Source organism: Bufo bufo, chromosome 1 (assembly GCF_905171765.1).
Source record: "Bufo bufo chromosome 1, aBufBuf1.1, whole genome shotgun sequence".
Taxonomy (NCBI): domain Eukaryota; kingdom Metazoa; phylum Chordata; class Amphibia; order Anura; family Bufonidae; genus Bufo; species Bufo bufo.
Window position 1 is genome coordinate 265,525,836 of NC_053389.1, and position 27,470 is coordinate 265,553,305.

A 27,470-nucleotide genomic window follows, 5' to 3' on the forward strand; every position below is an offset into this window, starting at 1 on the left:
TTATCAGATGTTCACAAAAAAAGTATACAAAGTTCTACTGTTATGGTAGAAAATCTTCAGGAAGAAAGCCCAAACCCCAAGCCTTACCGTATGTGTAATCATGTAAATGACCGGCATCATAAGGATCTCCCAGTTTTTTTAAGTCCCATTTAAACTAAAAACAAATGCTGGAATATGAGATTCTGGATTACCGAGTGCCAGATTAAAGGAATTTTATAGTATTTTATATATAAGCCAGGTACGAGTCACCATAAAAGTAGACAGATAAGACTTGACCTATTTGTACAGGATTTTTATTTTCTAATTAGGTATCAAATTATATTCAACATAAGTTATACATTTTTTGATTATTATTTTAAGAAAAGCAAAAGACAGATTTAACCAGAATAAACTAGCCATGGCCTTGTGTAGATATACAATATATATATATAAGAATTTAACCTATCAACAAATCAGGTACCTTGTATCATTGGTTGAACATCTGAAACACAGACAAGTGGTGAGCGTTTTATAAAAAAGGCAAAAAAAAATATGTAACAATAAAGCCAATGAGAAAGCCTTGCATTAAAATAAAAATATAGCACAACTTTATTTTTTAGAAAAGGCTGTTCAAAATACTAAGACTGACTTCATCCCTTTATCCCCTCCCCCACCCCCTTCTGAAGATTTGGTTGACTTTACACTTCCATTATACCATCTCCCTGTTGTTTCGGATGGCGCAACAAAGAATCATGCTGAAGATCATTCCGAAAATCTGCAAGACAAAAGGGCAGCAGGTTAAAAGGAGTCCCCCACCTAATATGTTTTCCAGGAAAACCATTTGAGGATCTATCCCGTTTTATCACCCACCAATAAGTAAACCAATAGGGCAACAGCCCCACAACTGATGTGTGGTGGAGGTAGTCATTGGGAGCAGCACCATCAGTTGTGTGGTGGTGGTATTCATTGGGAGCAGCACCACACAACTGATGGTGCTGCTCCCAATGACTACCTCCACCACACAACTGATGGTGCTGCTCCCAATGACTACCTCCACCACACAACTGATGGTGCTGCTCCCAATGACTACCTCCACCACACAACTGATTGTGCTGCTGCCAATGACTTCCTCCACCACACAATTTATGGTTCTGTGTAGTTCTGGCACCATACAGTAAAGGAGCTACACTCGAACAGATGATGGGCAAAGTGCAGGGTGTTTGATCCCCACTGATCATCTAATGATGGCCTACCCTGAGGATAGGCCATCACTAAATAAAAAGCAGATCTTCCCAAAAATTCCCTTTTAGCAAAGCGACAGTGTCCTGCCTCCTTTCCCCCTATTACTTACCTCCGTTCAGTAGTAATTCTGTCTTGAGATGAACATTTGGTTTGATTTCTGCCTTAAAAGGGTTGTGCAAGAATGGGAGGATTTTTGGCAAACCTCCCACTTGGCCGGACTTGTAAAGGGAAGATTACTTACCTGCTTCCTGCCACCTGCTGCCTATGCCTGGCTACGGCGGTGACCAGCTCTCCCTACGTCATAACAAATGGTCATATGACACGAAGGGATCTGGTGACTGCTGCGGCCAGCGATTGGCTACTGGCGGCGCCAAAGCGCAAGTTTTCAGCGAGACAGCCCAGCAAAGCATTGCAGGTCTGGAGGGGAAGGAGCCAGGAAGCAGGTAAGTAATCTTTCCTATACAGGAAGTGGAGGGGGAAGAGGGGTAGTCTGAGATGGACCAGTTGCTAGGAACACGCTTCCTGACAACCCCATTGAAAAGACTGTGGCATTGTATGCATAGCAACTAGTTGTCACTGCTCTGAATAGAATTGGACATATTCTCCTCTCCATCTGCATGCAGGACATAACTGTCCTCTGAAATAACTTATGGCCAGCAATCCCTTGTCCATTGTCACTGACATTTCTGTCTGCAGACATGGCAATATATAAAAGGTAAATGTAATATATAAAAAGGTAGACCTTTACACAAGATCCTTTTTAACAGAATATCAAAAGCGACAAGAGGTCGCTGTTTTGGACTGTTTCACTGAAGTACAATCCATATTTAGCAAAGTCAAGCCTGCGCGTTTCTGGGAAGGATTCCAGTCAGACTACAAATGGCTCAGGGCCATCTTAAAGGGGTTGTATCACTTCAGCAAATAGCATTTATTATGTAGAGGAAGTTAAAAAAAGGCCACTTACTAATATATTGTTATTATCCATATTGCCTCCTTTGCGGTCTGGATTCATTTTTCCATCACATTATATACTGCTCGTTTCCATGGATACGACCACCCTGCAATCCATCAGCAGTGGCTGTGCTTGCACACTATAGGAAAAAGCACTAGCCCATGTGTGCTCCTACAGTCCCGACCACCAAATAGGCCGGCGCTTTTTCCTTTGGTGTACAAGCACGACCGCCACTGATGGATTGCAGGGGAGAGGAGAGAGAACAGACACAGCCAGGAGCAGTGTGCTGTCGGATCTGGCAGAAGCAGCACAGCCAGACGGGTACTAGAGATGCATACACTCTACAACAGCAAAATTACATTAAAGCTGGCCGTACACATAAGATGTTTGCAAGTTGAGCTCCTCCTTTTTGCTTGACCATCTAATGTACATGTGGGCTTCCCCACTCCCCTCCGATGGCAAATTTGGGAGAGGCAAGTATAAGGCGTGCTGGATAACAACTGCTTGATCCTTTTGCTGTCCCCTTCCCACTGAGAACACATGCATGCTTGGCCAAGTTAAGCATGCATGTGTATGGGTGGGGGTGTTGGGAGTGACAGCTATCTAAAGGGAATGTGTCTTCAGAAAAAGACCTGCTGTTTAAATCACTTTTTTATGTTTAACATATTTTTAAACAATTTATTGATGTTATTTTTAATTTTCAATGTATTCCATATGTTTAAACAAAAAAATATAAATTCCTGCAGTTTTTGCACTGACCACTATATCTAATAATTGGCGCCACTTCTTGGTCTGCACAGATCACTTTACTGCAGTTATATATTATTCTAAACCTGCCTGTAATGATAAGAAGATACCACCTCTGTGTATAGATTAGGCTACTTTCACACCAGCGTTTTTGCTGGATCAGGCAGAGTTCAGCAAAAACACTTCCGTTACTGATAATACAACTGTCTGCATCCGTTATGAACGGATCCGGTTGTATTATCTTTAACATAGCCAAGACTGATCCGTTATGAACTCCATTGAAAGTGAATGGGGGACAGATCCGTTTTCTATTGTGTCAGAGAAAATGGATCCGTCCCCATTGACTTGCATTGTGGGTCATGATGGATCCGTCTTGCTCCGCATCCCAGGACGGATAGCAAACCGCAGCATGCTGCGGTTTGCTCTCCGGTATGACAATGGAACAGAATGCATTTTGGAGCATTCAGTTCTGTTCAGTTACGTTTTGTCCCCATTATAAATGAATGGGGACAAAACGGAAGCGTTTTTTTCTGGTATTGAGACCCTACGACTGATCTCAATACAGGAAAGTATTAACGCTAGTGTGAAAGTAGCCTAAGACAGGATCCACTATTCACAATAGGCGATTGTCAAAGCTGATCTATTCTTTCCTTGTACAATGACCTCTACACAGGTCACAGAAGATGCCTGGAAAACTCTCCCATAGAAGTCAGTGATGTCCCTCCTGACAATTGTATCTATGGCCCGTGGGGCTGCCGTACACAATTTTTTTAATGCTTTGCAAATGCTGTTAAGAACATCTCAGGGAAGATGGCCGCCCCCATAATATTGTTCAGGAAATAAAAATAAAAATCTATAAAATCAGAAAATTAAAAAAAGGATTGGAAAAAAAAAAGGATGCGTGTCGCCATCTGATTTTAACTGGCAGATAACATTTTTGGGGACACATTTCCTTTAAGTGTACAGCTATCCTAAGAAAACCCCCATGTCTTATTAAATTCTTATCATGCAAAACAATATTTTAAGATATTCATATACAGCGATTCCAGACTTTTCACTGATAAAACTACCAGCAATGGTCATCAGTACGCGGTAAAAGCATTCCTAACATACCTGTATGTCATTTGGGTATCCATTGACTGTCCAGGAAAATAACTTTAAAGGGGTTTTCCAACATATTTTTACTCACGACCTATCCCCTCTCTCCTGACATGACAGCTATGCAATTCCAAATCTGCTGCGCTTCCAGACCTGCGCACTACATTCCCTTTTGTGGGCTATTGCCTCAGGGATATGGTCTGCGCAGGCGCCTGCATGAGATATAGAGACACATCACTGTGATGTCAGGGGAGGAAGCTGGTATTTTTATTCGTGAAAAGTCTGTGACAGACTTTAAGGGCAAGGATTTCCCCACTATATATCCAAATATACATACCATGACCACAGCGATTCCAATGCCAACTGCTCCAATGATGTGAAACTTCTGGTTAAAAACTTCTGCAATGACAGTTGGGCAACTCTGGAAAATGGGGGGGGGGGGGGGGGGGAAATCACCACAAATCAAAGTCAGGTCACATTGGCCAATTCAGATTCAAATTCGATACCATAAAAAAGTATTGCGATACTCTATACCATGCAAAAAATAAAAAACACCAAAAAAGCTGAGTGCATTCCGCATTTTATGGAATGTCCGGCCCATAATCAAACAGTCCTACCCTGTTTTTTTGGGGGGACAAGGTTACTAAAAATGGCAAATCGTGCAGCTTTTATTTAATTTTTTTCTGTTCTGTTATGGCGTTCACTGCATAGGCAACCAATGTTTTTAAACTAATTAATACAAATACAGTAGGCTGTTGCCGGCACCCGACCTCTGACAGGGAGCTGCGATCAGCAGCAGTTAACCCCTCAGGGGCCGTGTTATGATTCTACAGCTAGCTATGGTGTAAGAATTAAAGCATATGGACAAGTGATGGCACTTTTTGCGATTTGATATATACAGCAGATGCTTGGAATGCTTCATAAAACACACTGGAAGCATGAAGGGAAATTCCCTATAGTCTAATATGGAGGTGGAGGTCACTACTACTACAGTAACAAGTTGCTTCAAAGAGCAGCTTCTGGACAACCACTTAAAGGCAACAGGGTTCATTTACAAAATGCTTTTTTTGCATAAAACATTTGCAAATTGTGGCTCAAACAGCATTTTGTGCAAAAAAAAAAAAAAAAATATAGAAAAGGCAGAGCTTAGCAGAAGGGCGCAGCACTGGCATAAATTATAACCGAAATCTACTCCAGCTCCTAGCTATTGTACATTCCAGTATCTGCAGAACATACAACTAAGGTATTAAAAGGCACGCACCCCTTAATCCATTTTCCGCATCTTACTGCAGTCTTTAGTAAATGAGCCCCATTCTCTCATGTATTTTAACCCAATTGACTAACTGGAATGCTACTGACGGTGATGTGGTCATTCTTTTTCTTTAATTGTTGTACCGATAAAACCTTCCCTTGGGAGTGGCCATATTTGAGTCGCACGCTGCCTGTATTTTCTGGGTGTCTACGCTTTACGTTTGTAATAAAAGCTTGACTCAAGGTGGATTGATTTAGATTAAGATTTAGCGTTCCTTCCCAACAGTGGGCTGCTTGCTCAGTGAAGGAGACCACACATTTACATGTAGTGATCTCCTTCACTGTATGAGGACGCTATTGCGATCCCTCGTCCTGATATAGAATCATGGTTTCTGAGCAGCAGATCACTGTTTAGAAAGCACGATGTGCTGCCCAGAAACTATTATCGGTGGTGCCTGCATGAACGACAGGATCGCCAGGTGACCATCAGCACATTTACATGGGCAGATTGTGGGAAACGTCTGTTTCCGGTAATCTGGACGGATATTGGCTCGTGTAAATGCAGCTTTACACAGTCTTGTCAGCGTCTGCTGACAATGGAAAAGGGAGTGGAGCAGGTGGAAGGTGTCTATTCTCACCACCATATATAATAAACTCTTAACACAAACTGCCCAATATAATGTTATATACTATACCTGGGCACTCAATGTTTCCAAGCCAGTCTGGGGGCAAGTATCTGTCAACAAAGCATCAACAGGACCCGCCAAACCGCAACAGTTCAACTGCAAAAGAAAACCAAAAGGACAAAACTTACATAATGCAAACAACAATAAATAATAGTTACAGCACAAAAAGGAAGAAAATAAAAAGAAATGTGTCAAGTATATATAAAACAGTGGGGATACAGCGCTCAAGGGAGAGGGGGTCGTGTGAGAATTGAGCTGCAGGCTTTGAGAAAGGAACTTACAGCAAAATTAATTGACTTTATGGTTTCTTTCAGCGAAGGTTCTTTGGATAGTAAATATTTTTGATAGGTGTCTGTGTAAAACTTCTGCAGCTCATCGACCACCTATAGAGAACGAAAAGAAACATTAGATGACAATATAAGCTACATCTATTTTTTCACAGTTTTCTTCTGGGTATGTTAAGACTGCATTTTTTTCATGTGTTATAAAGAAGAAAAACTGGAAGTGCTGGAACCACTTGTTTGCCGCTGTGAGGCACGGTATCTCAGGCAGGGGGTGTACTATCACTAGTGATAGATGAACATCGGCCAGGACGGTTCGCGAACCGAAAGTTTGCGGCGGGCTCTATTCTCTTTAATGGCAGGTGAACCTGAAAAACCTTCTGCTCATATTTGCAGCCACCAAATACTTAGTAGAAGTGCACAAATAGTCCCACTGCGGATGCGGACAGCATATTCCGGCCCCATTGAAAATGAATGGGTCTGCACCCGTTCTGCAAATTTGCAGAACGGATGCGTACCATTTTGCGGACGTGCGAATGGACCCTTAAAGTTAAGCAAAAGTAGGCAATAACAGGTGCTCGGTGGCACCAAATCAGAAACCATATGTCCTACCACAATCCGGGGGGTTCCAGTGCACATCTATAAATCCCAGAGGGAAAGCAAAAAACATCCATCCCTGGGCTAGATGATGATGTGGTATTGAAGGACAAGGTGGGCAAAGAACTGTCCCTGATATTGCCTTACAGGGAAGGTGCTATTCTGGCCCTGATAGCCTAACCACAGACCACCCGCCCTGATAAGAGCGACCCCGTCCGGAACCTTACCCTATATAAAAATGGCCCTAGTAAGCCCCTGACTTCCAGGTGATCACTATATAGATCTATGTATTTTTGACTCATTATAAAAGTATATTATAAGTATATCGCACCCCTCTGTGTATCACACCTATACCAGTTCTTAAAAGGACTTTTGTGGACCTATTAGCTAGCGTTTGGTGTCCCTAACAGCCTGTCCCTGCACCACACAGCAACCTCTCCCTACACTGGCAAAAGACTGAATGTAAAATGGGGGTATGTCCATGTGCTGAAATGTCTCGATTGGCTGTCCTGTACCACCTGATGGATGTGTCATGGGTCAAAGTTCTTCACAATGTAAAATAATACATGCAAAGTTTGCCGCGAAACGACCGCTGGGCGAACCGCAAGGCCATCTCTAACCATCACACCGGTTTATTGAAGTCAACGCGTTTCAGTGTCGTGTGGCTCCCTTCATCAGGACAATATCTACATATCTGCCTCCTCTCTCTGCTTTTTTTTTATTCACATTTTTTTTCATGTGGATGTAGGCAAGTATTCTGTGTCAAACACACACGGATTAACTTCATGAAAGGACGACAGTTCATACGGCAAGTCTGCTGCTAAAAATCTGAGGTCAGCCTCCGATTTCTGCCATAGATTCCACATGACAGATAAGGGTTGTTCACATGACCTATGTTCCTTAAAATACACTTCCTACATAAGCCACAAACTTCTAAGACAAACCTGAATTCCGCCATATAGTGCTCACACAAGCAACCCTGCTATTCTGGGGTGTCCGTATAATACTACAACATAACAGTGCTGTATATACTGTTCCAAGAAATATTCAGGGTTTTTCCATTTCACCCTCAGATTGCATCTTGGGATCCCATTTTCAAGAAGCCATGGGAAATTGCCACGTTTGGTAACCCCTAAAATCAGCCCCATTTCCATTTATTATTAAAGGGGTTGGCTCCTTTTTGGTTACTGTTGACCAATGTGTTTGTAAGATGACACTAATATAGCCTTTGTTGAAATTCTGTGCCATTTTCTATATTTCATAAGGTATGCCCTTTGTTTGTGCTGTCCTCACAGAGGTCTTGTCCATAAAATGGTTGCTGATGGAGGGTCATGTGACCAGACAAATCACCTCCATGTGATGTCTCTGTTTAAATACACTGCACCTGCCATCTGCACAGAATGGAGGAGGCTGAGTGATGTGTCTGGTCACATGAACCTCCATCAGCGGCCATCTTATAGACAGGACCTCTATGTGGACAGCATAGAAGAGCTGACTAACAAGTGGATATGACTTATGATATGTAGCAAACGGCACAGAATATCAACAAAGGTTATATTAGTAAGTGCCACATAGTCATCTTACATATACATTGGTCACAAGTAGCCAGAAAGCGGCCAATCCCTTTGAGTGCTCTCACGAATCCTGAAGGATTTTGAAAGGCAGACCCAGGAAATATTTATAGAATACACTCATTTATTGCATCATGCCCAATGAGTAGACACAAATAATTTTTTACCTTATCTTTATTGGCGAAACCCCAGATTCCTGCAGCGATTTCAATGGCAAAAATGACCAGGAGGAAAGCAAAGAACTGTGGGGGCGTAAAGGAACAGTAAATAGAAATGCTCCATGATATCTTCAAATGCATGAACTAGAGCACACAGACATTAACCCTGGGAATATACGAGATTACAAAATAACAGCCTGCTTTTTCAGGGACAACAGTGCCGCTCTTATCCACTGGCTCGGCCTAGTATTGCAGCTAAGCATTATTTAAAGGGGTTGTCTGGGTTCAGAGTTGAAACTGAAGACAACCTGATCTGCAGTCATTTGCCATGAATGAGTGGAGCATCGGAGCTTGCCCTGCGCGGTTTACCTTTTGATACTGCTAGGTGGAGGCTTCCGCCTAGCAGTGTTCCTTGTGACGTCATCAGCTCTAATGGGCAGACTTTAGCGCTGCCCTAGCCTGTACAAACAGGCTAGAGCAGTGCTAAAGACCGCCTATTAGTGATGTCACCGGGCTCATTGCTAGGCAGAAGCCTCCACCTAGCTTTACCCATTGAGAGCCCGGTATGTCACCAGATCAAGAAAATTCCCTTTCCCTGTAAGAATCAGCGCAGGGCAAGGGGAAGCATTGGAGCGTAAAAAGCTCAGATGCTCCACTCATTCATTGTGAATAAGTGCAGATCGGGTTGTGTCCGGGTTCAGCTCTGAACCCGGACAAACCCTTTACGCGAAATGAGCTGAGCTCAGCCAGATCCCACCCACCACCAAAAAAAATAAATAGACCATTATTTTAACGTCATAAAACTTGTTTAAAAATGTATTCCCATTTTCACATTTTCTGATATCCACACAACCCGTGTCTCATGGCTGCTGTGAATGGAAAGGTGACCACGCATATGTGCACTCGCTCCTTTCACTTCTATGGGACTTCCAATGGGCTATAAACACTGAGATGCAAATAACTGGTAATGGCACACAGAGCAATTCCATAATATTACATCACTGCCTGGGGGAAATCTGGATACCCCTTCCTTTATGGTAGCTAAAGACAGATTTATCATTTTCCGATCCCTCCAGTCTCATATTTCCTACACTCTCCTATCTGATGGCCACATATTAAGGAATGGCTACTTAAGCAATAGTCAATGAAACAAAAAAACAAAAAAAACTTACCAGTCCCAGCATGCATTCTGACTCCTGAATTGCACCACAGCATCCGAGGAAACCAACCAACATCATAAGGGCTCCAGCACCAATCAAGATGTAGACTCCTACAAGAAGAAAGACAGGAGATGAAACGTCTTCTAACGTCACGTTTTCTAGCCAATGATCAATCACATACCACCGAGAGAAGTCAGGAAATGGCTGGGAAGGTGGGGGAAGGGGATCCCCACTGTAAAGAGGTGGAGTTTGTGAAAATGGGTCACAGAGTGAGCCATTTATGGGACTTTTATGGCATTTTGGGATGGGTCTTTTCATAAATCTGTTTATATACAGTATGCTTTTAACATACCTTGAAAGTGAAACTCTGCCTTCAAACACGATTATTGAAAATCTGAGATATGCCATTTGGCAGGGGTCCCCCAGAAGTGAGTGCAGGGGCTCTGGGCGGCAGAGAACTGTAAATACAATCCAGGAGTGCATTTTACGTCTCATAACTGCGCTCATCCTCCGCTGTTATTAATGCTTGTCAGGACTATTTATCCAGCGGCTGCTGACAGCTCCGTATTTGCTGTCTAAATGTCAATCATAAGTTAGTTAGTAATGCAGCGCTTTGCCTTCTGTGGTGATTGGAAATCCAGCTCAAGTAAACAATCTACAGGACGGCCACTTTGGAGCTCACAGTGTATGTGAATGTACACGGAGCCGGGGCATTCCTGGCAGAAAACAGTGCCACTGTGTACAGAGCTCACCCTATTACCTTTCCAGCAGGGGTGCTGCCGCCACAGACACTTCATCGTGTCCGTCATAGAGTGCGGACATCAGTGCAGCGCGGGACCACGGACGTGCTGTGGAGTGTCCGGAGGCCCCCTGCTGAAAAGGTGAGTATTCCGAGCGCATTTGGGCCAGCGGGAGACCACGGAGCAGGAGTTATAGCAAGCGCTTTACTCCCGCTCCGTGGTCAAGTGACAAATTAACATGTCAATTTTTTTCTCTCCCATGGATCGTTCTCATACATTGGGGGACATTTACCAAAATGTTGTAAAGGAAAACTGCCTTAGTTGCCCATAGCAACCAATCAGATTCCACCTTTTACTTTCTGAAGGAGCTCTGAAAAATGAAAGGTGGAATCTGATTGGTTGTTATGGGCAACTAAGGCAGTTTTCCTTTACACCACTTTTAATAAATCTCCAACAATCCTAACATCATGATCCACTGCCCAGAAAAGATTATTTGAACCCCATGAATGAGCGTTTTGTTCGTTTATGAGGAGATATATCGCCGATGTACTCGGGCCGATTATCCAGAACCAACGTTCGCTCCGGATAATCTGCCTGAAAACTGGGCAGTCTAAATGAAGCATTAGAATGAGAGACTCACCAGTATAAAAGGAACTTGGATTGGAATCCGACTCGAACATGGTCTTCGTCTGATTATCGAACCGCAGCCATAGTCCTATTGCGAGAACAGCAGTTCCTGCAAGCTGGAGGGGGGAAGCAAAAAATGTAATGCATAACCATTAGTAAATGACTTCTCTACTGCAATGTAACAATGACACAATCACACAAATGTAAAGAGACATTACTACATAGCATGCCCCCCATAAATGTAAGGAGAGAGATGAGAAAGCCGCTGCTGGTGCAGAGATATCTCCAGGGAGAACAAAAGGATCAGGAGCTGGAACGCAACACATCTGATCCTTCTGTGGAGCTCCCCATACCCATTAGTACACACAACTACTGCATGCAGTGGTATTTTTCCAGCAGAAAGCTGGCATTCATGATAGAAACCCGACGGATGCCATTATAGTACAAAGAGATCCGGCATTGTAGACTATGCTGGATACAGCAATTCCGCTATTCTGCTGGAACAGTCCCGGAATAACCTGATGTGGACATAGCCTTAAAGGGGGTTGGCCAAGATTTTTTTTTACTGATGACCTATCTTCTGGATAGATTATCAGTATCTGATTGGTGGGGGTCCAACGCCGATCAGCTGTTTGAGCAGACAGCGGCGCTCCGGTGAGTGCTGTGGCCTTTTCGCAGCTTTTCCTATGCCAAGTGATGGTCACTCTCATCGCTCCTGTGGCCTAGGCGCAGCTCTATTAAAGTAAATGGGGCCAAGTGCAATACCATGAACAGCGGATATACTATGTACAGAGCTGTGCTTGGTGAGCGCAGGCACAGGAGTGCCGCTGCCTTCTAAAAACAGCTGATCAGTGGGGGTCCCGGGTGTCAGACCCCCACCAGATACTTATGACCTATCCAGATGATAGGTCGTCAGCAATAAAAAATCTTGGAAAACCCCCTTTAAGGCTATGTCCACATCAGGCCATTCCGGGACTGTTCCAGCAGAATAGCGGAATTGCTGTATCCAGCATAGTCTACAATGCCGGATCTCTTTGTACTATAATGGCATCCGTCGGGTTTCTATCATGAATGCCTTTTAAATTGCAGATTATAGTTTAATATGTATAGGTGCTTTTTCAAATACGATGAAAGCCAGAAGGCTAAAAAAAAAAAAAAAAAAGTCTCTGCCCCATCACTACTACTTTATCTCATGGATTTATTTACATATGTGACTGACTGTAGCAGTGGCGCTTATATATTCAGGCAATTTTGGGGTTAGTGGCCCTTTAAGCTAATAGTGGTGATACATCTGCGTTCTACCTCGACAAAGATGACTCATTGTTCTCTTGGCGTAATGCAGATCAATAATGGTGCCAAGATCACTGCACAAACTAGTTTTCTTCACTCACCCGGCCTCCTCCTGGGACTAACAGCGATGGGTTACACTGAAACAGCCACATCAGGCTACAACATGACCTCCTGTGATCTTATTGACACCAATTCAAGAGTATGCTACGTATTTCTAGTTCAAGGCCTGCTCTCACTAGTGTTACAGTAGTTCTAGCATTGTACTCATGAAGCTCAAGATCCATCTCAGATACTTCTGTAGGCAACTGAACGAGCATCGTTCTTGCTGTATCTAAATTTAAAGTCCGCAAGGGCTTCTTACACAACACTCAACACAAGAGAGATAAAGGAAGCGACTGGAAATTCTGGGCACAGAAAACGGCAAGTGTTATGTTTCCTCAGCAACAAGCTGACAGCAACATATTTCCAACCGACCGCAGCATGAATGTGGAAGGGAGAAGAGGTCTACACACTGGAAAGATCTATTTCACACCTGGCACAGAACCCTCCCTTACCACAACAGTGGCTGACACACGGAGGGCAAAAAAAGGACATAAGGACCAAATATGGGCCCTTCACAGACAATCTTGTCACGAACGTCATCACTAACATGTAAACGAGACCTATGGGAAACCCAGAGAAGGGTGTGTACAGAATAGAAGAGAAGCTGCCGGGAACAGCACTCTATGAAAGGTCATAGCAATAAGGAGAGCAGCAGGAGAGGAGTGTGCTGGTTATGAGGGAGGTAGTGACCTGCCCACCATGTGATGACATTAGTAAGGAAAGAGCTGCATGTGACTGAAATATCATGTGAGGAGGAGGTAGAGCTATGTGGAAATCAGATGATCATAAAATTATTAGGACATCAGAAAGCAGCGAGGATAAAGGCACGTGGTCCTGCTTAGCCAACTGGCAAAGTTAGAGCTCATGCACATGACTGTTGCCTCTTTTGTGGTCCGCAAAACATTTTGCGGAACAGAACGTTGTGGCCTCTACAGAACAGTTCTATCCTTGTCTGTAAAGAGGGAAAAGAATAGGACATTTCTATTTTTTGCGGGTGCCACAGAGTGGACATATAGATGCGGACAGCACACAGTGTGCCGTCTGCATCTTTTGCAGCCCCATTGAAGTGAATGGGTCTGTATCTGACCAGCACAAAATGTGGATCGGATGCGGGGAAAAAAATAAGTTTGTGTGCATGAAACCTTAACCATACACTTTTAACTTCTCTTTAGTAAAGACACCAAGGTGGTCGCAAAAACGTCTTGTCTTTATTGCACATTCCTTTAGATGCCATCAGGTGAAAGGCTTAATCAATTCCTGACATTTATAACTTCAGGGCCAAATTTTATAGATAACAGCCTTGCCTTAATCTGTAGGCTGCACCTTCCAAGACTCCCTCAACTATAACGGAATCATGATTGTTCTGAAAGACAAGGAAAGTTATGCGAGGCACAAAATTCAAGATACTAAACCTCAGATGTTGACTACTAATGCTGCTGAGCAGAATGACTCTCAGGTTGGGTGCCTCCCCTTTAACTATAGCAATGGCAACAGGAAGACCGTGGGAGAATAGGGGGATATCAAGATCTACTTCATACTCATGGAGAAAGGGTAACACAAGTTCAACACCATTTTATAGGCTCATACAACCAAGCCTACATGCTTTTGGGGTTGTCAAGTCAGCACAAGCATACTATGGCTATTTGAATCGAGCCAATCATTTTCTTGATAATGCTCTATCCTATCGCTTTAAATATTTATCCCCACCACACCCACACACAATTCGGCTACGACGCTAATTATATTTAGAGAAAGCTCCAAGGTAACATGAAAAACCCTAATAGCCTCCATGAGAATTAGAGATCTCTCAACATTGTTTACACCAGGCAGAGGCAAAAAAGCTGAATTATAACCAAAACAGTCTCACCTTAAAGGGACCCTGTCACCGGGATTTTGTGTATAGAGCTGAGGACATGGGCTGCTAGCACATCCTCAATACCCAGTCCCCATAGCTCTGTGTGCTTTTATTGTGTAAAAAAACCGATTTGATACATATGCAAATTAACCTGAGATAAGTCCAGCACCGCCCCACATCCTCAGAATTTCTTCCTTGCTCCCCGACGTCAGAAAGCTAGAGCGCCGTAATATCGCGATGTGCGAGCTAGCGTATGCGCAGTTCATTCCCTGAGGCTGATGCCAGCACAGGGAAGGAACACTATGAGGACACTGCGCATGCGTTAGCTCGCGCATCGCGAGATTACGGCACTCTAGCTTTCTGACGTAAGGGGGCAAGGAGGAGATTTGGAGGATGCGGGGCAGTGCTGGACTCATCTCAGGAAAGGACTCATCTCAGGTTAATTTACATATGTATCAAATTTTTTACACAATAAAAGCACACAGAGCTATGGGGACTGGGTATTGCGGATGTGCTAGCGGCCATCTAGCAACCCATGCCCTCAGCTCTATACACAAAGTCCCGGTGACAGGTTCCTTTTAAGACCAAGCTCGTAAATGGAAGACAACTAAATGTCAGACTGTTTATTGGGTGACATTTTATGAAACCGAATAAATGCAGCATCTCCATATTAAAGGGTATGTGTACTTTTGCAACCAATTTTGCCAGTGCGTCTAAATAAAATAAATTTGCCAATCTTACTGCTATTGCTACCATATCGTGCATATGGCTTCTATGAAAACTTGTGTATCGCCATGGTAAACTGCAAACATACCATGGGGAGTCTTATTCTGGTGTCATATTTTATTTCACACCCTCTACTTCTTGATAACCTACAGACAATAAGGGTACCTGTACACGAGTGCAGATTATACCAAAAAATTTAAATAAAATGGTAGGAGGAATGGAGCATGATTGCTGGATCTGACAACACAGTGTTTGTTTGTAGTCTGTAACCATGGTAACATAAAAGTCTATATAGAAGCCATGGAAACCTAGGACAACAAATATTGTACGGCTACTTTCACATGTCTGGTTTAAATTCCGGCAGAGCACAGCCTGCCAGATATTCTCTCGTTCCTATTCTGCCAGAATGTCTGCCGGCCCCAAGTATAATCGGGTCCAGCGGAGATCCGTACGCATTCCGTCAGGCAAGCGGAGAACCAGATACAAAAGCTGCATGCTGTTTGTGTACTGCAAATCCTCCACTTGTCTGCCAGAGTTTGACACCGGAGGTGTGAAAGCACCCTACAATTGGTCAACTCTTCTTCCAGCCTGCATGTGTCCTTCCTCATTACCGAAGCCCAAGAGTACGGCCATGCACGCGAGTTCAGTTCAATGCGAGGGACTCACAGCGTGTCAGTGTGAGCTCTCAGTCTGACCTCCGCTCCACTGACAGGATCGCACAGCATTATGATGATTTCTAATGCTGTGCGACCCTGAGAGTCCTGGAATCACTGAGATAATGTTGTCAGTGTAAAACAATAGATTCCAGGTCTCTCAGGGTCACACAGCATTAGAAATCAGTATAGTGCCTCATTCACACAAGTGTTTGGTCAGTGACTTCCATCAGAGATTGTGATCCAAAACCAGGTGTGGCTCTAAACACAGAACAGGTGCAGATCTTTCCCTTATTCCTTATGTCTGTGGAGGATCCAATCCTGGTTTTGGCTCACAATCACTGATGGAAATCACTGACGTGAGCATGAGGCAGAAAGCTGTGCGATCCTCTCAGAGGAGCGGAGGTCAAAACGGGGCCTCACACTGACACGCTGCAAGTTCCTCACATTGAACTTGCTTGTGTGTGTCTGGCCCAAAGGGCGCTTACGGTAACTTCAAAGGGGCTGTGTAAGCGCAGGAGAGCATGGCTGCTTTCTTTCAGAATCAGCTCCACACCTGTCCATAGGTCATGTCTGGTACAGCAACATTTTTTTTTTCCCAACAAAAAGCAGCCATAGTTTTTCTCCAGTGTTGTCTTCACAACCAATGATGGGCCCATCTTCAATAGTTATAGTATACATCATAGGCGGGTCTTGAGCCCATGTGTTGAAGATGGGAATACCCCTTTTGCCATGTTCTTTCTGAACTATCCCTCCTGCTGACAAAAGGTACAGCTCATAAAACAACTACAGCCCATGGACATACCAGGGTGTGAACCACTGAACGCAGCCACGCCTGTTGACTGTAAGCTATCATTTGTACAGTTTCTAAGGGGGACCTATAAACACAAATGACAGAAACCAAGAGGCTCAAAACCTGTCTAGGTATAATTCTGCTGCGGTTTGTTACAATGTATCTGAATCCTGAGTATGCTAAACTCAGCAGCAAATGTATCCTTAAAAGGGTTGTCTCATCATAGACAATGGGGGCATATCGCTAGGATATGGCCCCCATTCCCGCACCTATATCGAGAACGGAGGCTGGAGGACTCCGGTCCGGCCACCACCAAGCCGCCTCCCAATAGAAGTGAATGGGAGCATACAGCGCATGCGCGGCCCCCACTCCCATTCATTTCTATGGGGCTGACGGAAATAGCCGAGGCAGCGCTCGGCTATTTTCGCCGACCCCATAGAAAATGAATGGGGGGGAGGGGCGGGGGCACCCTCCTTCGCTTGCGGGGCCCCGTTCTCCATATAGGTGAGGGTCCCTGCGGTGGGACCCACACCTATAAGGGAATATCCTAGCGATATGCCCCTATTGTCTAGGGATCGACCGATTATCGGTTTGGCCGATATTATCGGCCGATATTGAGGATTTTGAACGTTATCGGTATCGGCATCTATTTTGCCGATATACCGATAACGTATTGGGAACACAGATCGTGCTGCTCTCAGCGCGTTCTGTGTTCCCTCCGCAGCACAGGGGAGAAGGAAGCAGTGTCTCCTCCCCCTGTGATGCTGCTGCCGCCAATGACAGGACGGAAGACAACAGGAGGGGAGGGGCTGTGGCCGCTGCGCCACCAATAAAGATGAGTCTTTCATTAATTCAAATACAGGAGGCGGGAGCTGGCTGCAGAATCACATAGCCGGCTCCCGACCTCTATGAACGGCAGCTGCGGTCCGCGGTAGTTAACCTCTTAGGTGCCGCGGATCGCAGCTACCGCTCATAGAGGTCGGGAGCCGGCTATGTGATTCTGCAGCCAGCTCCCGCCTCCTGTATGTGAAAGAGAGGTATCTTCATTGGTGGCGCAGTGCGCCCCCCCACCCAATAGTAAAAACATTGGTGGCGCAGTGCGCCCCCCCCCCCCCCCCCCCCAGTTCTAATCATTGGTGGCAGTGGCCACAGGATCCCCTCTCCCCTGCTCCTCCGATCGGAGCCCCAGCAGTGTAAGCCTGGGGCTCCGATCGGTTACCATGGCAGCCAGGGCGCTATTGAAGCCCTGGCTGCCATAGTCAGCTCCATGCTGCTGTGTGCACAGAGCACAGGGCAGCAGGGAGAGTGCGAGATCCTATTCACTCTGATAGAGATCTATCAGGGTGAATGGGACAAGGGTTCTAGTCCCTAAGGGGGCTAAAAGTTAGTAAAAAAAATAAAAAAAAAAACAAAAATATTAAGTATAAATAAAAGATTTACAAAAAAAATAAAATAATAATACACGTTAACAATAAACATTAATTTTCAGCAGATTTGTGTAGGAAATTTTTTTTTTTCCTCAAAAATAAAAATACCCAGAATATCGGTATAAATTATCGGCTATCGGCCTGAAAGTTGACAAATTATAGGTATCGGTATCAGCCCTAAAAAATCAATATCGGTCGATCCCTACCATTGTCAATGATGAGACAATCCCTTTAAAGGGCATTTGTCAACAGATTTGTACCTATGACTCTGGCTGACCTGTTACATGTGCACTTGGCAGCTGAAGACATCTGTGTTGGTCCCATGTTCATATGTGCCCGCACTGCTAAGATAAATGATGTTTTAATATGCAGATAAGCCTCTAGGAGCAACAAGGGCGTTTACATTACTCCTAGAGGCTCAGCTCTCTCTGCAACCGCTGTGTCCTCTGTACTCTGACAGGGCCAGGTGTGATGACATTTGTACTGCCTGAAAAATGTTTTTTTTTTTTTTTTTATATATGCAAATAAGCCTCTAGGAGTAACAGCAACGCCCCGTTGCTCCTAGAGGCTCATTTGCATATACTAAAACATCATTTTTTCATTTTTCTCCACAATGTGGGCACATATGACCATGGGACCAACACAGATGTCTCCAAGTGCACAAATAGCAGGTCAGACAGTTTCATAGCTACAAATCTGCTGACAGATATAGGTGGAGAACTACAGATGCCCTTTAACTCTAGCATGATAGTTCTTCACTGATACACTGCAACAAACATCCTGCTGTGTCAGTAGGGCTAGAAATGTTCTGCTACTGAGAGTCAGAAGATATCCTGAAAAGGTATCACTATACTGTGATATTACTAGCCCTACTTACATGACCCCTCTCGCTGCGATATGACCAGCCTTCCCCCTCGCTGTGATATCAGCAGCACTGCACAGGCAACCTTTCCCCTCTATCCCCAAATAACCCTGCTCCCTTGCTGTTATATCAGGAACCCTTCCTAGATAACCTCAGTGTGTTATGGAAGGCAGTATGTTGGCTGTGTAATGACGCCTCCTCCTACTAGTGGTGATATTACACTGCCTGATATTTGGGCTGGACAAGCGCCAATTGATGATAAACTCAGCAATCGGTGCTTGATTATATCACCTATTACAAATGCAAAGCTTATAGATGTAGCAATGGTTCCTATCCCACTCAGTTGCACAAGTGCTACCGATAATCCAACATCTTTTACCCTGAATGACAAAGGCCGTCGGCAGGCGGATGAATGATGCTCATTTGTCGCCTGACCTGTAGCACAATTAGGACGCCTTCACACGCGGCAGATTTTGTGGCAGAAAATTCAGTGACTGAAAATCTGTTCCATTCACCTTGATGGGGCTTGCAGAAATCCATGTGCTTGCTGCCCCATTCATATAAATGGAAATTATTTTTCTGCCAAAATCTGCAGTGTGTGAGGCGCCCTTACTTGCATTTCCCATGTAATAAGAAATCTGGAGCATCTATTCTTATAAGTCTGTGTTGTACTATTCCTTTATTATTCCCTCTGGAAGTTATGAGTACATTGCCAGCAGTGTTGCCATGAAGGGCCAGATGGGTGTTCCCAGTTGAGGGTGTGTGTGCCCTTGAGCAGTCCTGATTGGATCGTGTTGTGATTGACTGTGTGAGGACACACCCCCAAGATGGACCTCTGCAGCAGATTGCTGGCGATTCATTCACAAAATTCTAGTAGGAATAATAGAGGAATGGCACAATATAGAATTATAAAAATGCTCCAGAATTATTACATGGGGAATGCAAGCAATTACTAAAGCAGACATATATGGAGAGGTGACACAGATAGATGAATCTCGTTACAATATAACGCTCCCTCTCTCTAGTCACTGGGTGAACTCACTGCGGACACTGTCCCATGATTGTAGAGTCCACTGCCTGGAAATCCCCTTTAACTACTTGACAACCACTTCTCACAAAGACCAGCCTGCAAACTGAAGACTTTCGATAAAACTAGCCAAAAACTGCTGATTTTAAGTTGAGTTGGCTCGAATTCATGATGTGATCAGCAATTATTTTTTTCCGCTCCCAAAAAAAATAAAAAATCTAAAAATTCCTTCGTCAATGATTGTGGTGGCATCGGCCCCTTCAAACCTCAGGGTTTGAGATTTTTTTTTTTTTTTCCCCTCACACTTCCGGAAAGCACACCACTCCTGACCGCAGGCATTGTCTGGTACTGCATCTCAGCAAGGAGCAGCTCGGAAAGAACAGTGGGATTGTTGGTGCAGATATTTTACACAAAAAGGGCACAAAAAAGTGCTCAGTCTATTTTAAATGACTGCAGATCTTTCCAGAAATGGTGCCATCGTTGCAGATAGGAAGCGTCTGGTATTGCAGCACATTAGTTGATGAGGTCAAGCTGCAATGCCAGAACTAGCCTATGGACAAGAGTTACTGGGAGGTCTTCTTGGAGGAATCATATGTATGTTCATATATTCTGGCCTGAAACTGGAGAACGTCACCCACAGAAACCAGGAAGTCAGCAGTGCCCTTTCCCAGTCCCTCACAGATTTGTGGTGAAGGCGTGGAGGTCTCGTGACACCACCGAAGACAGGCAATTACCACAGCACAATGGCCTATTCAACTCTGCACATCAAGAATGGCAAGTATGCCAGAGGAGAGACGGCCTTGAGCTAATATTTACATTTCTAAGGCAGCCCCCTATTTCACACCTTAGCCACCGCAGAAAGCATGGGGTCCCTTTGTTGTATAAGTGGAGGGGCCCCTTGTGCTCAAGTAGCTCAGCATAGAGCACCCCCTTATGTCTCTCTAACAATTCACTAGTAGGAGCTCCTGCACATGACCGTTGGCCGCTTTGTGGTCTACAATTTGCGGTTCCGCAAAACACGGATATGAAAATGGGACCAATACAGATGCCCTCAGCTGCCAGGTGCACATGTAACAGGTCAGGTAGTTTCATTGGTACAAATCTGCTGACAGTTGCCATTTAAAGTAATCAGCCCTGAAAACCCTGAGCTTGCGCTGCAGCTCCCAGTAGATCATCAGCATCTGATCGGGGGGCCCAGATGTCGGCTGTTTGAGAAGGCAGCAGCGCCGCGACCTTCTCGCTCTTTACCGCAGGCCCAGTGACGTCACAGCTAGTATCAATGGCCTGGGCGGGGCTAAGCTCTGTTCACTTGAATGGAGCTTAGCCCCGCCCAGGCCATTCATACTAGTTGTGACGTCACTAGGACTGCGGTAAACAGCGAGAGGGTCGCGGCGCTACTGCCAGCGCCGCTGCCTTCTCAAACTGTTGAATGGCAGGGGTCCCGGGTGTCGGACTCCCGCCAATCAGATGCTGATAAACTATCTAGAGGATAGATCATCAGTTTAAAAAAAACTGCAGGATCCCTTTAAATCTGCGGTGTACATATGCTAAATTATACAGGGGAGTAGCCATAGACTGTGCAGAGGTAGCAGACGCACCTGGGCTCTGGATTCTGAGGGGTTCCAAAGCCTCCTTAGCCATATACAAAGGTACCAGTATTATATATGTCACAAGATTGGGGGGGGTTGGTGCAGAAAAAACGCAAATGGCTTTACAGCTTACCCATTAACTTTAATGGGTCCACATTTTGCAGCCAGGTATGGGACAAGTTTTACACTTTGTTGAATGGATATAGATGCGGAAAGCACACGGATGATGAAAGTCAGCGGCAGCAGAAATGGCTACAGACGTCACCTTCTACATTGTGAAGGGCGAAATCCACAGCAAAGGGTTTCACCGGACATGTTTCAGATTTCTCATCCACACCACAGGTCCATTTATGCTGCGTTTTTTTTTTTTTTTTTGTGGATGACATTCCTTAAAATCTCTTTGCTGGTACCATATAACGCTGCGGATATGCTGCGCGAATATGCACGAGGGCAAGCCTGCAGCTATTCCGTCACGTGTGGACTTTAAGAGGGACACCCGGAGCTGCACAATCCTCTCTTTATTAGGCTTTTCTCCTGCCAATGTTTGCAAAACAATGAACAGACGTGTAGGCCGGGCCAGGTCCACGCCCTGAGAAATCGCTGCCCAGGCCCAATTATGTCAGCCACAAAAATAGAGGAGTCCTCAGAGCACTGTCTCGGGGGGAGGCAGAAGGCTGCAACATAACAACCTGCCGGAGAAGGGACTCCCCAAAGAGGTCACAGCCAGGAGGTTAAGAACAACATGACAACTTCCAGCAGGCTCTGATTAATGGTATATGCTGGGAGTTGTAGTCCATGATAACTAGATTGCATAAGGGTAAGCCCAGATTCACAGATGAAAAAGGATTTTAAAATTGAAAGGGGTTGGAACTAGGGATGAGCGAATCAATTTGTCTCCGGTGAGGGGGTGTCCCGACAGGTGAAGATGCACCCACTCGCCCAGGCCTGCCAATCTGGTACCTGGTGAGATTACAAAGGGGTCGGCTCCGCTACTTGAACAGCGACTGCGCATGCGTCTCTCTCTACACTCCTGCTTAGCGGCGCATGAACAGCTGCTGCTCCCGAAGTGGAAACAAAGCCTCTATGCTCCCACCTCTGCTTGGAGTTGTGGAGCAGGAGCAAGACTTTATTTGTGGGGGTAGCCGCCCCAGAGGTGAAGAACTCTTTCTAATGAGATCATTAGAATCGATTTGCTCACCCCTAGCCAGGACAATCCTTTTTTGATAGGCTGTATTTTTTAACCCTGTCCAATCCACATTTTTGCGAATAGCAGACCCATTCATTTCTACGATGCCATGCGTGCATCCATAACTGGTGGTGTGAAGCCTTAGAACAGTCTCCATCTGATCCCGGAGTGTCCTGCTGCCGGAATCACTGTGTAATCTCTGGTGGAACCCCAGAGGAAGTGTTCAATTTCCATTACAAGTTCTCAACTGGTAAAGTATGGCTATGCCGAGTCGTCCAGGGTAAGAGATGTTCTTTGTGGAATGCTTACACATAATGACAGCAAGCAGAGATCTTGAAAACACTAAGGAACTGAAACATTCCTCACGACTGATACGACATTTATACAGGACTGGAAATCCACTAAGAAGCAGCAATGTAGCAGGGATGTGGGCAGTTTTATGACAGCCTGTTGCCGCTATGCTATAGGCAGTAACCTGGCTTCTAGAAACAGGAGCCAGTGTTCAGCCGAGAGCTGCAGGGCATAAAAGGGCATCCTCCAGTCCCTTTTTCTATTATAGCATAGAGAATGGTCCCGGTTAAGGCCTCCTTCACACCACCGTAAGACGTACGTGCCTATACTTCGGACCGCAAATGGCAGTTCAGCAATATACCGCCACTGGCTGTGTGAATTCCATATCACGGATGCGGATTCACTGACTTGAATGGGTCCGCAATAAGCAAGATACAGAGCGGAGGCACGGAGTGGAAGCCCCTGGACATGTCCTATCTTTTGCCATATATTGCGGACTCATTCAAGTCAATGGGTCCGCGCCACAATAAGGGGTTCACATGGCTGGTGCCCGTGCACTGTGGAACACTATTTGCGGTCCACAGTACGGGCAGCTTACGTTTGTGTGAATCAGTCCTAAAGCAGTTGCTTTATATGCAATATCCTATTAACTTGTGGTTTTTGAATGGTGACGACTGCCATCGCACGTCCACATGCTACCCACTGATGACTTCCCGGCATCATATAATGCACTTTATATCCTTTTTGATCAAAATTCATAAGCCCACTCATCACGGTGGCTTCTTTCCAGTGGGTCCGTACTGTCATTTGGCGCAGCGCCAGGTGGTGACCACCATTGCCACAACACAGCACCAGCAGGCGGCGAGACCCAGCAGTCCAACAGCACCTTTCCATTGGGCCTCACAGGAACAGCGGCAATAGTAATGTGGCACTGCGCCAAAACTACAGTAGTGACCCATTCAAAAGAGTGTTCCGTGGTACGAAGGCCTCGTGTACAGTTTATATATAAAACCCCATTGAGAAGCTGTAGACCAATGCACAGCACATGGCAAAGCCTGTGCCACCCGTCCCAGTGACTCTACAAGTTTCCATCCGTGGAGGACGCTCTTCATTGCCCAAGAAATCATTCGTGTTAACCTAGTGACCAGCCGAAGCCCATGGCACTACCCAACCTTCCCCTGTAACACATGTCTAATTAGAGGGGGCACAGTCTAGATCCCATCTTGGGTAGCAGGTGATGCCACCTGCGGAGTCACGATCTGATCTGAGGGTGGCCTTGCTGCTGGTAACCAATTGATATTGACAGGCCTTACCCAGCGCAAATGCTCATTTTGTCTGCAGCTCCATCAAAGGGTTAACCTACGTACTGCATGGTCTCTAAGGAGTCAATGTGAATTGCTGGTCCCTGAATCCCTTTAAAAACTAGAAGGGTCCCTGCGGCAATAGATTTATAGATGCCAGGAAGACCACTGGACACAGGGACACCTGGGAATTACTTCTGATCTCCCGCCCATCCCTAGTGATCTCTGGCATAAAGCAAACCAACCCAACATCTGTATATCCCATCATGGCCAGCTGCTAACTCAATGACCTAGTGTGAAGGGGTTTACTGCGACCCAGGGTGGTGGGGTCAGCACTTGGCAGCTGAAGACATCTGTGTTGGTCCTATGTGCTGAGAAAAATGAAGTTGTAATATATGCAAATGAGCTTCTAAGAGCAACGGGGGCGTGGCTGTTACACTTAGAGGCTCCACTCTCTCTGTAACTACTGCGCCAGGTGTGATGACGTTTACACTGCCTGGATCTGTCAAAGTGCGGAGGGTGCGGCCGTTGCAGAGAGAGCAGAGCCTCTGGGAGTAATGGCAACACCCCCATTGCTCCTATAGGTCATTTACATACATTAAAACATAATTTCAGCAATACATGGGCCCAACACAGATGTCTTCAGCTTCGAAGTGCACATGTAACAAGTCAGCCAGTGTCATAGGTACAAAAGGGAACCTATCACCGGGATTTTGTGCATAGAGTTGAGGACATGGGTTTCTGGATGGCTGCTAGCACATCCGCAATACCCAGTCCCCATAGCTCTGTGTGCTTTTATTGTGTAAAAAAAACGATTTGATACATATGCAAATTAACCTGAGATGAGTCCAGCACCTCCCCGCATCCTCAGAATCTCCTCCTTGCTCGCCAACATCAGAAAGCCAGAGCGCCGTAATCTCGCGATGCGCGAGCTAGCGCATGTGCAGTGTCGTCATAGTGTTCCTTCCCTGTGCTGGCATCAGCCTCAGGGAACGAACTGTGCATGCGCTAGCTCGCGCATCGCAAGATTATGGCGCTCTAGCTTTCTGACGTCGGGGAGCAAGGAGGAAATTCTGAGGAAGCGGGGCGGTGCTGGGCTCCTTCATGCTGGACTCATCTCAGGTTAATTTGCATATGTATCAAATCAGTGTTTTTACACGATAAAAGCACACAGAGCTATAGGGACTGGGTATTGCGGATGTGCTAGCGGCCATCTAGCAACCCACGTCCTCAGCTCTATACACACAATCCCGGTGACAGGTTCGCTTTAACTTGTGGGTGGGGAACTACAAACATCAGCCAGTTTGCTTTCGCAGGACTTACAAGCACCAACATCTACAGCCATGCTGGAAAACTACAGGACTACAAATCTCAGCATCCCCAGCCAAACAGCTGTATAAACAACCAGTCGATCGCCACTGAGCAGGATTGGCAACCTGATATTTTATATAATGGATAGCTCATAATTTGTATGGTGGAAAAACAAACGATTCAGATCCACAGCGCAGAACGCAGAGAAGAAGTCAGTAAAAGTACAGTCACAATAACCTAAAAAAGCTCCTCCATCTTCATCAATAGAAAGAGAAAAATCGGATTCACCATTTTATAGATTGCTGCAGGTCGGTAACCTGGGGGATCTACAACCAGACAGCTTTTATCTGATAGAACTACAAGTACTTGCATGCCCAGTCAGACACAGGAAAGCTATAGGGTTTTGTAACGCAGGTGTGTTTAGCCCACTATGTGGATGTACCTGCATGCCCGGCCACATGGAATGGGGGCATTTCATTAACCTCATACTGTGTAGGGGCAGTCCTGTCCCTGTGGAACTACAGGTTCCAGTAAACCCTGCCTGACACAGGGAGAGGTGCGTTTAACCCAGTATGTGGATGTACCTGCATGCCCAGCCACATGGAATGGGGGCGTTTCATTAACCTTATACTGTGTAGGGGCAGTCCTGTCCCTGTGGAGCTACAGGTTCCAGCAGACCCTGCCTGACACAGGGAGAGGTGTGTGTTTAACCCAGTATATGGATGTACCTGCATGCCCGGCCACATGGAATGAGGGCGTTTCATTAACCTCATACTGTGTAGGGGCAGTCCTGTCCCTGTGGAACTACAGGTTCCAGCAAACCCTGCCTGACACAGGGAGAGGTGTGTGTTTAACCCAGTATGTGGATGTACCTGCATGCCCAGCCACATGGAATGGGGGCGTTTCATTAACCTTATACTGTGTAGGGGCAGTCCTGTACCTGTGGAGCTACAGGTTCCAGCAGACCCTGCCTGACACAGGGAGAGGTGTGTGTTTAACCCAGTATATGGATGTACCTGCATGCCCGGCCACATGGAATGGGGGCGTTTCATTAACCCTTATACTGTGTGGGGGCAGTCCTGTCCCTGTGGAGCTACAGGTTCCAGCAGACCCTGCCTGACACAGGGAGAGGTTTGCATATGCCTGCACTACAGCTATGTAATATGAGTCACAAATACAAGATGTAATACATACAGCACACAAGATATTACGTATAATGCACGGTAACAACCAACGTACCATATAGTACACAACATATAGACACAATATAATACATGTAGTACACACCACATAGGTATATAGTACACAATGACACGACCCACTCCCCAGCAGGACATTTATGCGCTCGGCAGACTCCCCCCAACCCCTTGTTCGCACCCCCCTTCCTTCCTTTACTCCCTACACTTGCCCACGAAGCTTACACTCACCCAGAAGATGAAATTAAAGGCAAAGAGCAGGTATTTAATGCACTTGGTTCCTCCTTTGACGGGCATGGTGGCAGCTGGAGCTGTGCTGAACTCAGGAGAAGTTGCTAATGTAAAGCGCCAGGCTGTGCTCAGGGTGTGCCTGTTGCCTTACTAGCAGGGCTGCAGTCCAGCCCACGGCTCGGGCGCCCCCTGCTGGCGGACACTCCCACAGCTGGCTCAGGTTACAGCCACACCCACATGGAGTAGTCCTGGAAGTTGCTCGTTATCATTAGAGGCAGCCATTCACTCAGTGATATTACTGAACCTGACTGGATTTACTCCATTTATTGTGCTGTACAGGGACTCATCAGTTTCTGCTCCCAGCCTGCCTTTCCTATATAAGGCTAGGGTTACCGGTGTAACCTGCACAGCTAGGACCCGGGTTCAGCTGCTTTGTGGCCTGGGGCAGGGGACCACATAGCCTTCCTGCTGCCTGAGGCAAAAATTGAAATGGCACCCCCCCCCCCCCCATGCTAAATTCTTGACCTAACACCTTCCCTCC

General features: G+C 45.6%; 1 protein-coding gene across 1 annotated transcript; it reads right to left on the minus strand.

Moving 5' to 3' along the window:
• Positions 1-279: 279 nt before the first annotated feature.
• CD9 (CD9 molecule) lies at positions 280-27,088 on the minus strand. Its single transcript, XM_040439199.1, has 8 exons — positions 26,930-27,088; positions 11,103-11,205; positions 9,735-9,832; positions 8,572-8,646; positions 6,237-6,338; positions 5,965-6,051; positions 4,356-4,439; positions 280-754 (listed from the first exon to the last, which is right to left on the minus strand). The coding sequence occupies exons 1-8, from the start codon at positions 26,993-26,995 to the stop codon at positions 689-691; spliced, it is 681 nt and encodes a 226-aa protein (XP_040295133.1). The 5' UTR covers positions 26,996-27,088; the 3' UTR covers positions 280-688.
• Positions 27,089-27,470: the final 382 nt, after the last annotated feature.

Excerpts from the sequence above, each read along its gene's own strand:
- CD9 (XM_040439199.1), bottom strand. The coding sequence starts at position 26,995 with ATGCCCGTCAAAGGAGGAACCAAGTGCATTAAATACCTGCTCTTTGCC. Across the intron at positions 11,206-26,929 it reads CCTTTAATTTCATCTTCTGG|CTTGCAGGAACTGCTGTTCT; the intron begins GTGAGTGTAAGC and ends TCCCCCCTCCAG. Across the intron at positions 6,052-6,236 it reads TAAAGTCAATTAATTTTGCT|TTGAACTGTTGCGGTTTGGC; the intron begins GTAAGTTCCTTT and ends TTTCTTTTGCAG.